Genomic DNA, 12,527 nt, shown 5'->3' with positions numbered 1-12,527 from the left:
TCTCCTGGGCAGCTGGGGGCAGGGCCCAGTGAGGACCCAGGCTCCCACTCCCACCCCATCCTGTGTTCCTTCCCTGTGCTGTGCCCAGAGTACTGGACAGCAGAAGAGAACATACCTTCCAGGTAAGATTTGGGGTGGCTACGTGGGGGAGGTGTCCCTTGAATTTGGCCTTGAAGGATGCGTAAGATTGTGATGGGAAGAAATGGAGAGCAGAAGATGTCACAGAGAGGAAGTTTCAGCAGTCATTTAGGCCTGAGCCTCTCACTCTCATGGTCTTGATGTCCTATAGGATGTACTAAAGGGACACAAGCCACAACCTGGTGCATCTCCCTGGAGTATCAATTTTACTTAAAGATTTTTGGAGGAGGTTACTGATTTATTATAAATAATATCTCACTCTTCTGTACACCTGCTGTGTGCTAGGCACTGTTCTAAGTGCTTCATATATAATAAGTCATTTAACCCTCACAACAATCTTAGGAGGTAGGTGCTATTATTTTCCCAATTTACAGATGTGAGAACTGAGGCCCCGAGAGGTTAGGTAACTTACCCAAGGGGACATCACTAGCAAGTGACAGCAACCAGGCTGTCACTTTTGGCAGGCTCCTCCCAAACAGAGATATTAAAAGAGAAATAAAATTTAGAAAATGGAAGGTGAAAAATCATTTGATTATTTAAGGTAAAACACAAGACTTTGTACAGTCAGTCCTCTGTATCCACGGTTCCACATCTACGAATTCAGCCAGTCGCGGGTGGAATTTCAGATGGAAACCTACGAATGCGGTTGGATGACTGTACTGGGCCATTTCATGTAAAGGACTTGAGCATCCTTGGATTTTGGTACCAGGGCGGGTGTACCGAGGAACAGCTGTACCTCTAGGTCTGGCATTCAGCCTCTCCCCCATTAGGAGGACTTCAGGACAAATGGTTGAGAACCTTGATTTAGGCCAACTCCAGTCTTCACAAACAAGAAAGGCGAGACCCAGAGAGGGGAAGTGAGTTGCCTGAGGTCACCCAGCGAGGGACTCAGCACTCTACCCGCCTGGGCTGCCCCATGCCCACTCCTGGATCCCATCCCTGGGGCTGACTGCACAGTGGTTAAGAGCCTGGGCTCCAATCCTGCCTCCTTTTTCCACCGTCAGTGTGACGCTAGGCCTCACCGCCCTCATCTGTAAAATGGGGATGATAATGTCATCACCTTCTAACGTGTTATAGAATTTGCTTGTTCATTATGTTTACTCCCCACCCACCACTCGCTACTTGAATGTCAGCTCCGTGAGGACAGGGGTTTTGTCGTTTTGTCCCCTATTGTGTCCCTAGTGCCTGGAACAGTGCCTGGCCCCTGGTGGGGGCCTCAGTAGTGTTAGCTGCTGAATGAATGAATTCGCCACCTCACAGGGCTCTCTTGGAATTTACTACAAGCAGCGGGTAGAGAGCTTGCTCATCACTGTGCCCGGCACAGAGTTAAGTCCTGATCGATAGCAGTTGTTGTTGACATGAAGAATTAATTCTTGCCCCAGTTACCTCATTTCTTCTCACACTGCCCAGGGCGGTCTAACAGGAACTCTGTGCAGTATCTCCTGGGGCCACGAGGTGGAGGGGTGATGGGGGGAGGGGGAGACACACCAGGCCCTCTGCTGGGCCTTTCACACACCGTTTGTCCCTCACAGCCTGGAGGCGTGAATTCACTTGCCCACAGCACAGCCAGCCATGGCGGGCCGGGACTCCAGACACCTGCTTGTGCATTTGGGCCCTGACCCTGCAGGGCCCCGTGGTGGGGGGCAGGGGAGATCCACCCAGCAGTGTGGAGACAGGAGAGAGGACAGCGGAGCCCAGCTCTTAGGCCTCTGGGCAGGCCCCTTCCCACCTCTGGGGCAGTCTCCCTGCCGTGGGTTGGGCTCAGCCTCAGGTCCCCCAGCTCTGACCCTCTGGGATTCTGTGAGGAGTGGGACCAAGAAAACTGACAAATCAGCAAACCCCAGCTTGTCTAGTACGTCCCATAGAACAGAACTCCACCAGGACAGCCGTTTCTGTCTGTCCTACTCACTGCTCTATCCCTAGCATCTAGACTAGCACATGGTACACGGAGGGGCCTCAGAGATGTTTGCAGGAGGGAGGGAAGGTGGAGAGAGGGAAAGAAGGAGGAAGAAAGGAAGGAGGGAATGGAAGGAAGGAGAGAGGGAGGGAGGGAGGAGGGGATCGTTCAGCCACCTCCCCAAGGCTCTGCAGTTGGGGCTTTAACCCCCAACCTTCCCTCCCTCGGGTAGAGGTGGTATGTGCCGAGGGGCAGCCAGCAGGCAGAGGTGGGTGGGCTGAGGGGAGGCGGGCAGGCTGGGAGGAGCAGGACCCAGTCTTGAGTCGCTGAGACTGCAGACGGTGCCTGGGTGTCTGCCCCCTCCCCGCATCCAGACCTCTCTCTGCTGACCTCACCCTCATGGCTCTTTGCAGACCCAGATGTGATATCCTTGGAGGCAGCGGACAGACCCAACTTCTTCCTCCACGTCATGGCCAACGGGTCTCTGGAGCTGGCCAAGTGGCAGGCCAGCGATGCCTTCCACCACCATGCCTCTTTCTCGCTGCACTCGTGGCGTGCGGGCCTGGTGGCCCTCGAGTCCCTGGCGGAGCCTGGGGCCTTCCTTTACGTGTTGGGCCCAGTGCTGGCCCTCCGGCTGTACGAGCACACGGAGGCCTTCCGCCGGGGCACGCTGTTCCGCCTTCTGGGTAGGTGTCCACCCTGCATCGCCCTCAGCTCCTCCGCCCCTGACTCAGCTTCCCTCCCACCTCATCCTTCCAGTTGCCTCCAAGAGACGAGATCCTCACTCTCCTGACACAGGGAAGCCACATGGGTGCCACCCCTGAGATGGGAGGGGGCCCGGCCTCCTTGTTGGTGGCCTAGGGAGCCTTGGGCATTGTGACTTGGGGCCCAGCCAGCTTCCTGGGTCCTGCCTACTCCCACAGGCCATTTACAAGGTCTAAAAATAGGGCGGCCTTTGTGGAAGCGAGAAGAGTGATCATTGTGGCCGCAGCTTGACAGCCCGCAGGCTCAGGTTTCTTGCTGATCGGGGCGCATGCCTGCCCTGTGAGTTCAAAGACCTGCCCCCTGGGGCACAGCCTGAGGAGGCCACAGCCCCCCTGGCTCCCACGAGAGGCCCAAGAACCTGGGCGGTGATGGGGCAGCTTCGTGCCCTTTCCAGCTGAGACCAGTGGGCTCCAGGGCTTTGCCATCTCCCTGCCAGGTGGGTGAGCCCCAAAAGTAGTCCTCTGCCTAAACCCTGGAGACAGTGATCACAGTTTCCTTACTGCTCCAGGCTGGCCTCTCTGTCCTGCACGTGCACATGTATGTTTGTGCCTGTGAGGGCACCCGTGCTGTATGAATGGATCCATTTACAGGTACACATGTGTAAATATGTCCCCAGTCAGCCTTTCATTTACCATCCCCCACCGCTCCCAGCCCAGGGCTGGGCCAGCTCACTCTCACATTCAGTGGTCACCTATCAAGTCTACCAGTGAACCCCACCCAGGACAGATTCATCACTGGCTATGATGGCAGGACTTGTGTCCCTTGCTGGAAGACACCCAGGCTCTGAAGGCAGACAGTCCTGATCCCGGTCCTTGGCACTTGGAGGAGCCCCAGCCCCCCTCTCCTTGACCCTGTTTCTTCATCTGTGCAACGGGGATATTTGCCTCAGAAGGTTGTTGTGAGGATTGACTGTATCTCCCGGGCTTTGCTCTGGGCCTGGCTCATAGCAGGTGCTCCCCAGATGTAAGTTCCTAGTTCTGGTCTCAAGGATCTTATAAAAGCAGGCTTCTTCACAGTCAGCAGCAGTTTGGGGACTGGGGATGGGGCTTCGTTAGGATGGGGCTGCCCGGGTGGGATTGCTCCCTCCAGCCTGCTGCTCCCTCCTCCCAGCTCAGGCCATGGTTTCAGAGACTGATCACTCGTGCCAGCATGGTCTGGGGTCTTGTCTGCCTCGAAGCCCCCCACGGGCTCCAGACTTTCCCTGAGGATCCTTCACTTGTCAAGGCACTGGCCACAAGGGCTTTTTTGAGGAAATCTCCTTTGGGAAAGTTTAATATTCCCGGCATCTTCTGTGCTCAGTTTCCTCTTCTGTAAAATGGGGATAATAATAGTGCTACTTCATAGAATTATTGTGAGGATTAATGAGTAAATACTTGTGAAATGTTGAGTGTAGTGCTTGGTGTTAAGAGTTGGCTGTTGTTGTTATTATTATTGTTAGCTACCAACAAGGGGGCAAGCCTGGCCACCAAGGTCCCAGAAGGTCAGGGTGACAAGGCAGCCTTATGGAAAGATCAGGGGTCCCAGCCTCTTCTTTGGCCGCCTCTGAAAGCCCAACTCCAACTGCCCATTCCATAGTCCCACCCCACCCCCGGTCCTCAGCCCCTCCACCAAGTTCCCAGAGTCCCGACCCAAAGATCCCCCAGCCACCGACCTCAACTCTCAGGAATATGGTTTCCCCTCAGGTTGGATTTGATCTGATTTGATTTTGTTTTGTTTCATTTCATCTCATTTCAGTCTTCACTTTTCTTGCACGAGTCCATTTATCTCTTCCACGGAGCAGGGTGGGCATGGGCTGAGGTGGGATGACCTCTGTGCTCTGGCACCTGATCAGGAGCTGGGGCTCAGTCTCACTGTCTCGGGTTGGGGCACCTTTCCAGATGCCAAGCGCTCGGGGGCTCCCTACCCCACCTGTGAGTGGCACTACGATGCCTGTGCCAGCCCCTGCTTCCAAACCTGCCAGGACCCGCGGGCAGCCAGCTGCCAGGATGTGCCCAGGTGAGGTGGCATGGATTCAAGGTGTGTACCTCAGTGTATACCTGAGTGAATGGGTTTATATGCAGTCTGTGTGTTTAGGCATGAGCATGTACTGTGGTGTGTGTGTATTCACGTGTACTTGTGTAGGTATGTTTTGTGTACTGGGTATGGGGATGTGTGTGAACCAGAGTGAACCTGCCTGATGTGGGCATATGTGAATGTCAATTTGTGCACACGTGTGTATAGCTGAGCCTTGTGGGTGTACAAAGGGTAGCTGTGGGTGCACAGCTGTACACAGCTGTGTGTATGTGCACGCGTATGAGCTGCATGTACAGGTGTTGGTGCAGCTGGGTGTGTGTGCACGCGTATGAGCTGCATGCATCTGGGTGTTGGTGCAGCTGGGCGTGTGTGCAGAAGGTACACTGATGTTTTGGCGGACCGTGTGGACGTATGTGTATCCACGTGGATGGCTTTGAGTCCTGCAGGTGTGGAGGAGGAACGTGAGAATGCGCCTAAACGGAGACACGTGTGCCTGTTGTGAGTGTGGGCACAAGTGCGCACATAACCAGACTTTGTTCGTGTTTTCCTCTCAGTCTGAGGGCAGGAGTGTGCGGCATGCGTGTTTGGGTATGTGTGCTCCTGTACATGCTGTCTCCATGGAGGTTCATGTGAGTGTGTACATGAGATGCACACACACACACGTGTGTCATGAGAAAGGATGAGGTCTGTGCTCCGTCCAGGTGAAAGGCGGTGGCCCTCCTGGTGCTCCAGACCGCTGACTGGCCCCCTGCTCTGTCCTCAGGGTGGAAGGCTGTGTGCCTGTGTGCCCCACCCCCAGGGTCCTGGATCAAGTCACACAGAGATGCGTCTACTTGGAGGACTGTGAGTGGCCTGGACTTCTCATCCCTCTTTGGACCTGTAAACCCCCCGGGTCCCTGGTGAAACAGGGTCAGCACAGGGGCCTCTGGAAGGAGAGCACTCTAGAGCAGGCAGGGACCTCATCTGGTCCATTCCCCCCAGTTCACAGAAAAAATGAGGCCCATGTGGGGAAGGGACTGGCTTGGGTCACGCGTTGAGAATGCGGCCAGACTTAGACCTGAGGTCTCTGGGCTCTGGGCTCAGGGTTTGAGGTGTGGGACAGGGTCCAGACCTGCTGACTTCTCTGGGCCATCTAACACCACGTGACAGAGTCCCTGACCAGCTGTCAGAAGCTGCCTACCCCCCTCACCAAGGGTGCCAGCCCAGGAGCCCCACATCACAGCCCTGCCCAGTGATGACCCCTGCGGCAGCAGTCGCCCCACTGGCTGAGCCTCTTCTCTGGTCTGCCCCAGGTGTGGAGCCTATGGTTTTGGTTCCCACGGAGGCCTTTGGCAACGAGACCCTGCCTCCCGGTCAAGAGCTGCCCACCCCCAGTGACGAGGAGCTGCAGTTTCCACAGGAAGCTCCCGGGGCCCCATCCCACAGGCCAGCACCCACACCAGCTATCCCGCTCACCACGGCCCTGAACCCACCCGTGGCAGCCACTGAGGGGCCAGCTCTGTCTCCAGGCCCCACCCAGACCACTCAGAAGCAGCCACCGGGGGTCACTGCATCCAACGTCCCTGAGCACCCCACAGAGGCCCCAGCCAGCACGGGAGTGACCGCCAGCCACCTGGCCACCCCTCGTGTCCCAGAGCCCTCATCCCTTCCCCTTTCACAGCAGATGCCCACATCAGGCATGGGGGCGGGTGCCATGGAGACGACCAGGGTGACTGTGATCTTTGCGGGAAGCGTCAACATCACAGTCTCCTCCCTGTCACCCCCTGCACCTCGCTTCCCTCTCGTGACCAAAGCCGTGACGGTCCTAGGCCTTGGCTCCTTGCCTGTTAAGACGACACCCCTCCAGCCCTCCCCGAGCCTGGAGTTGCCCGCAAGTCCCTCCTCCAGGCCTGTGGCTTCCCCTGCAGTGACCTCCAGGCCTCCCACTTCCTCAGGATCCCACGAGGCTTTGCCGACACCATCAATAACGGAGGTCGTGACGGGGACAGGGATCCCCCGTCCCGTACAGTCCCAGAGCATTTCCAGTCCCAGCAGCCCCCCAGCTGAGTCTAGAACAGCCGCAGAACAGATTCCTGCCAGTCCCCTGGTGACTGAGATGGTGGAGACAGCGCCATCCACAGAGAAGTTTCAACCTGGGCCCAGCCAGGCCACGGGCCCACCAGCATCCCCACTGCCAAGCCCATTCCCCACGGCCCCGCCCCACCCCGCTTTGGATGCCACCGCAGCCGCCAGGCCTCCCGCTCTGCCCTCGGGGCCTGCAACTGCCGCCAGCCTGTCCACAGTCGCTCGTGGGCTGGGGGCCACACCCTTTGCATCTCTGGAGTCAACTCGGCAGCCCCAGCTCCTCTCTGGTCTGCCTCCCGACACCAGCCTGCCCCTGGCCAAGGTGGGCACGTCCGCCCCAGTGGCCATGCCCGGCCCCAGCGTCTCTGCCATCCCCCCTCCACTGCAGCAACAGGCCGCATCTCCCGCCGTGGCCACGACTCTGCCTGCTCGGACACTCAGCCCCGCACTGCCTCTCACCCAGGCTGTCCTGGACCAGGTGCACCCGCCCAGTCATGTGGTCCCTCAGGCACCAGGCACAGCTCCAGACCTGCTTCTGGGGGCCACGCTGCCAGCCTCTGGGGTCGTGGCTGTGGCTCTGGCTGGCGGGGCGGCCTCCACAGTATCTGCTGGCCCACGGAAGAGCACCACGGAGAAGATGGCCATCCTGTCCGAGCAAGTGTCTCAGCCCACCTGGATATATGGCTCTGCCCAGGGGGGCCCCACAGAGCTCACGCCTGCTGTGGCCCACACTGCTGCTACCTTGGTGACGGAGGCTGAGGGCCCCTGGGCTGGCACAGTACCACTGGTGCCCACGTCCTACCCGCTGAGCAGAGTCTCAGCCAGGACGGCCTCCCGAGAGAGCTCGCTGGTTCTGCTCCCCCAGCTGGCTGAGGTGCATGGCACCTCGGCAGGACCTCAGCCCCAAGCAGAGCCGGAGGGAGAGGCCACCACCGAGCAGTCTGGGCGCTCGGCTCCAGCCCAGAGCATCTCGGCAGGTCCGGCCGTGTCCTTGGCCACCACCACTGAAGCCAGGACACCTGAAATCTGTGTCGTGAGTGACTTGTCTGGGTTCTGCCCCTGTATGTGAACCCTCCATGCCTTCCCTCCTCCTGTGCCCCGGGGCTTGGACACCATCGTGCTCTCACATCCCCAAGGTCGGCGGCGGCGTCTCCTTAGCCAGCTTCCAGGCTGCCAGATGGCCGTTTAGTCACCATCCTGACCCCTGCCCCAAGCTCCTGGAGCCTGCAAATTCTCCAAGCTCCTCTGGGCCTCTGATGCCATAGCAGATCCCTCCATGCCCCACCTGGGACCCAGGGGCCCATTGGACGGCTTGGTGTGACAGCATGGTGTGCTGTTGTGTGCATTGCATGTATGTGTGTACCCATATGGGACTGTGTGTGAACTCGTTTGTGTTTACGTGTATGGGACTCCATGTGAATGCCTATCTGTCTGTGTGTGTGTTCTTGTGCATGTGATGTGTGGTGTCGCAAGGTGGTATATGTCTGTGCGTTTGTAAGAAAAGAGATAAACTGTGTGTGCGTGCGTGTGCTTGGGTTTCTACGAGTCTGAGCTAGCGGACCTGCTATGTACCTAGAACTCTCTGCAGGGCCAGATGGATGTGCAGACTCTCTGGGACTCAGTCCCCTGACCCCAGTCTCGCTTTTAGCCCAGCCCTAGGCCCCCAGTGGTGTGTTGGGTGGGTGGAGGGAGGATGAAGGCACCATTCCCTTGTCGTTGTACCTCAGGGTCCCCTACCTGCCAGAACCTATGGGGTAAGAATCTGTGCCCTCACGGCTTGGGGGTAGGTGGGGCAGGGGAATGAGTGACCGTGGTCCCAAGGGGATCGCTCAGGCTGTTCCTCCACCCTGTGCCCCAGCCAATCGCCGAGGAGGACTGCGTCCGCCACATCTGCCTGGAGGGTCAACTGATCCGAGTGAACCAGTCCCAGCACTGTCCCCAGGGCACTGCGCCTCCTAGCTGTGGGGTCCTGGGCCTCGCAGTGAGGGTGGGCGGTGACCGCTGCTGCCCCTTCTGGGAATGTGCCTGTGAGTCGTGGGGTCCGCGGGCGCCTCCCATGTCTTTCTCGTACCCTGAACCCGGCACAATCTCTGCCCCTCTCCTGTGTGCTTTCCAGCCTCAGGGTAACCCTGACATGAACCCCCTGTGGGACCTCTGACCTGGCAGATTTCCTACCCTTGTGACCTCTGATCTCTGTGTGACCGTCCAGCCCCCCAAGGCCTCTGGATCACCCAGGAGAAGGCCTCATGTTCCTGGGTGGCCTTGGCCCCAGGGGCATCTGTTTATTCTTCTCGTCCCTGCCCTCCCCAGGCCGGTGCTCAATCTTCCCTGATCTGAGCTTTGTCACCTTCGACGGGAGCTATGTAGCCCTGTTCAAGGAGGCCATCTACATCCTCAGCCAGAGCCCCGATGAAATGGTCACTGTTCACGTCCTCGACTGCAAAAGTGCCAACCTGGTGACTGTCCCCGGCTTCCCTTCCTGCTGGGGCCTTGGGACCTGACTAGGTTTGGAGGGGAGATTGAGCAGTGAGTTGGGTTTTGAGGGTTATCAGAGGTGAGGACAGATGAAGAGGCCCCTGCAGCAGCTCTGTCTGTCTCAGTCATGGGGCTCTTCTGGAACCAGCGCCTGGGGAAAGAGTGAGTGGAGCGCCACCTCCTGGCCCTTCCTGGGGCCTGCACCGTTCCCAGCTGCCTAGGCCCCTGTGAGAGGCACTGAAATGCAGAGGAGCTGGGGTGCCACCCCTAGGATATGGCCTGTGGTCAAGGGTGCTGGCTGCAGGGAACCGCCTACTAGGATGCTCCCATGAGCCAGGTGAAAGGAGGCAGCTTTCTGGGGGGCTTGCAGGAGGTCAGGTGGAAGCAGAATGTTCCGTGGGACTCTGTGCACCATCTGCACAACCCCAGTGGGTGCCCCTAGCATATTGAGGCAAGGTTGGGTTGTGGGGGAAGAGTTGCTCCCCAGGAGGAGGCGGCAGCAGGGCTCCAGGTAGATGAGGGCTGGGTTCTCTCTGCAGGGGCACCTGAACTGGCCGCCATTCTGCCTGGTGATGCTGAATGTGACTCACCTGACCCATCAGGTCACCATTGACCGCTTCAACCGGAAGGTGAGTGCATCAAAGAGCAAGCCCCCAGGGAAGGGCAGCAGTCAGGCGAGGGGCGGGGCATCGGGGGAGGAGGGGCTTTGAGGCTTATTCACAACTGGGAGTAAGGGAAGGGAGGGATCCTCTAAAAGAAAAATAATGCAAAATGAGGTATATTTGGAGGTGATTTTAATTAGAATATTTGTGGCCACTCTTAATGTCAGGGGAGGAAGTGTACCAGGAGGAATATTGCGACCGAAAAGAAGTTAAATGGCAAGAGACAGTAGCCTTAAATGATTGTGGTTAAAATACCTCACTTCTGCAATTTTTACAAAAATATAAGGCCATGTGAACACACTAAGCTGCATCGGCTTCACATCAGGCCCACCTCTGTCAAGGAGGCTGGTGCCCAGCCACAGCCCACCCTCTGTGGGGTACCCACCCCGAAGGCTCTGCCTCAGCTCTTCCCAGGGGGAGGGTGAGTAGGGCTGACTCATCTCTTCCTCAGGTCCCAAAGTGTCGGCGCTCCCCACCTATTCCTGAGCTCAGACCTGCAGCCCTGTTACTAGAATCTGCTCTTGAACATTGAACACAAGGGCCACACCTTATGAGACTCCCAGGAACAAGGCTTAGGGCAGTGGCTTTTCCATGAGATGGAGGCTTAAGCATAAAACTCCCTGGGTTTCATCCCAGGTGCTCCAGCATTGTGGAGCCCATGGCCCTGTCTGTACAGCTCAGAAGGCTAGATTGAGAGAGCCAGGGACTTGCCCAAGGTCAAAGTTTTCCGACTACTGGGCTAGGGCTTCCTCTATTCAACACAGTAGTTTATGCACTGGATAATTTGCAAAGTGATTAATAAAACAGTGATTCTTGGATGGGAGGGTAGAAAGTCATTATAAATATTTAAAAATCCTAATATTTTCATCTCCCATTTCCACATAGTAAAACTAATAATACATACAAATTTAACCTTGTCTGTAAGTAGCAGGGGTTGTAGCTTTGAGTTTAAAGTGTTGCATATTTAACAAACATTGCTTGAGCCCCCAATTCATGTCAGGCCCAAAGGCAGGTGCCGGGGCTTCAAAGGTGAGTGAGACACAGTTTCTGCCCTTAAGAGACTCACAGCCCATGGAGGGCCTTGATGAGGGAACAAATCTGTCTTAAAGGACAGCACAGAGCTGGGGAGACCCCAGAGAAAGGGGTACCCAACCCAGCGGCTGGGGATTTAGGGTCAGTCTCCCAGAAGAAATGATCTGAGCAGAATCAGAAAAAAAGAGAGTGATTAGAAGGGCTCAGGATTCTTTGGGCATGTAGATGTCGCCTGCCTCCAGCTGTTGCATTTCTTGTTTCATTGTTTTGTGCTCATAACATGTTTTTAGAACTTTTCCATGCCACCTCGGACTGTGTCTTGGGTGCGTGTGCCTGAAACAGAGCCTGCCATGTAGCAGATGCTTAATAACTGCTAGTTGCATAAATGGATGGATGGAGGGAGGGAGGGACGGATGGACAGGCAGACAAGCTGTGCTCACATTGAACACCCTCCCCCACAAGGTGTTTGTGGACTTGCAGCCTGTGTGGCCCCCTGTGAGCAGGTACGGGTTCACAATTGAGGACACAGGCCACATGTATGTGATCCGGACACCATCACACATCCAGATCCAGTGGCTCCACAGCTCAGGACTCATGATCCTGGAGGCCAGCAAAGCCAGCAAACCCCAGGGCCGTGGACTCTGCGGTGAGGTGGGACCCAGCTGGGGGGGAGGGGGATGCTTCCTGGATCCACCTCTGCCCCCAGACACAGGTTCCCCTGGAACAGGGAAAGCTGGGACAGAGTGCTGGGCCAGAGGTGGGACCAGCAGAGCTGCCAGGGCAGAGACCTAATGTCTTGTGTTCTAGGGCTGAAGCTGCCAGCAGGGAGATGGCGCAGGGCTCTGGCTTTGGCCAGTTGTCACTTCAGCTGAGATTGTCAGCTTCCCTGATCGCTTCCTAACACCAGATAATCTTCCCTGTCTGCATATGCCTGGGCACTTCACGAAACACTTCTACACTCTGATCTCACTTATTCCAGGTCATCCACACAATAGCCCTGAGGGATGGCCATCGAACTAAAGAAGAAAGGAGGCTCAGAGAGGTTAAGTGGCTTGCCTAAGATCACACAGCAGAGCTGCCACAACACAGAACTAGTGCTCTTCAGACCGCAGCATGGTTGCAGAGAGCATGCCTTAAGGGCCTGGATGTATTTTGATAAGAACAAGGGGTACAGGAGGAGTCTAAGTGTGGACTGCTGCTCCTTGCAGGTGCAGAAGGATGTGGGCCCCCATAAGGTGCTCCATGACAAACTGTTGTGATTATGATGATGGATGACGTAGGAATACTTACACACACATACTTGCATGCCCTCCATCCGTAAACCTGCACCCATTTTATTCATTCACACTCATGCCTCTGTGTTCAAAATGCCTTCTACACATGAGCTAACACGTGTGAGCCTGCTCCCTGCTCATTCTTTCATTTGTGCAACACATAAACACATATTTACTATGTACCAGTCACTAGGGACAGAACAATAG

General features: G+C 56.6%; 1 protein-coding gene across 1 annotated transcript in view; it reads left to right on the top strand.

Moving 5' to 3' along the window:
• OTOG (otogelin) overlaps window positions 1-12,527 on the top strand; it is an 86,932-nt gene that overhangs the window by 55,856 nt on the left and 18,549 nt on the right. Inside the window, exons 33-40 of the mRNA XM_030831514.2 lie at window positions 2,449-2,721; window positions 4,678-4,795; window positions 5,577-5,656; window positions 6,106-7,910; window positions 8,736-8,904; window positions 9,188-9,333; window positions 9,892-9,981; window positions 11,509-11,692. Coding sequence (XP_030687374.2) covers window positions 2,449-2,721; window positions 4,678-4,795; window positions 5,577-5,656; window positions 6,106-7,910; window positions 8,736-8,904; window positions 9,188-9,333; window positions 9,892-9,981; window positions 11,509-11,692 — 2,865 coding nt within the window. The remainder of the gene's footprint in view (window positions 1-2,448; window positions 2,722-4,677; window positions 4,796-5,576; window positions 5,657-6,105; window positions 7,911-8,735; window positions 8,905-9,187; window positions 9,334-9,891; window positions 9,982-11,508; window positions 11,693-12,527) is intronic.

This window comes from Globicephala melas, chromosome 8 (genome assembly GCF_963455315.2).
Source record: "Globicephala melas chromosome 8, mGloMel1.2, whole genome shotgun sequence".
In the NCBI taxonomy this organism is placed as follows: domain Eukaryota; kingdom Metazoa; phylum Chordata; class Mammalia; order Artiodactyla; family Delphinidae; genus Globicephala; species Globicephala melas.
Note: the sequence above shows the minus strand (reverse complement) of the source record. Positions and strands in the feature narration are given on the sequence as shown.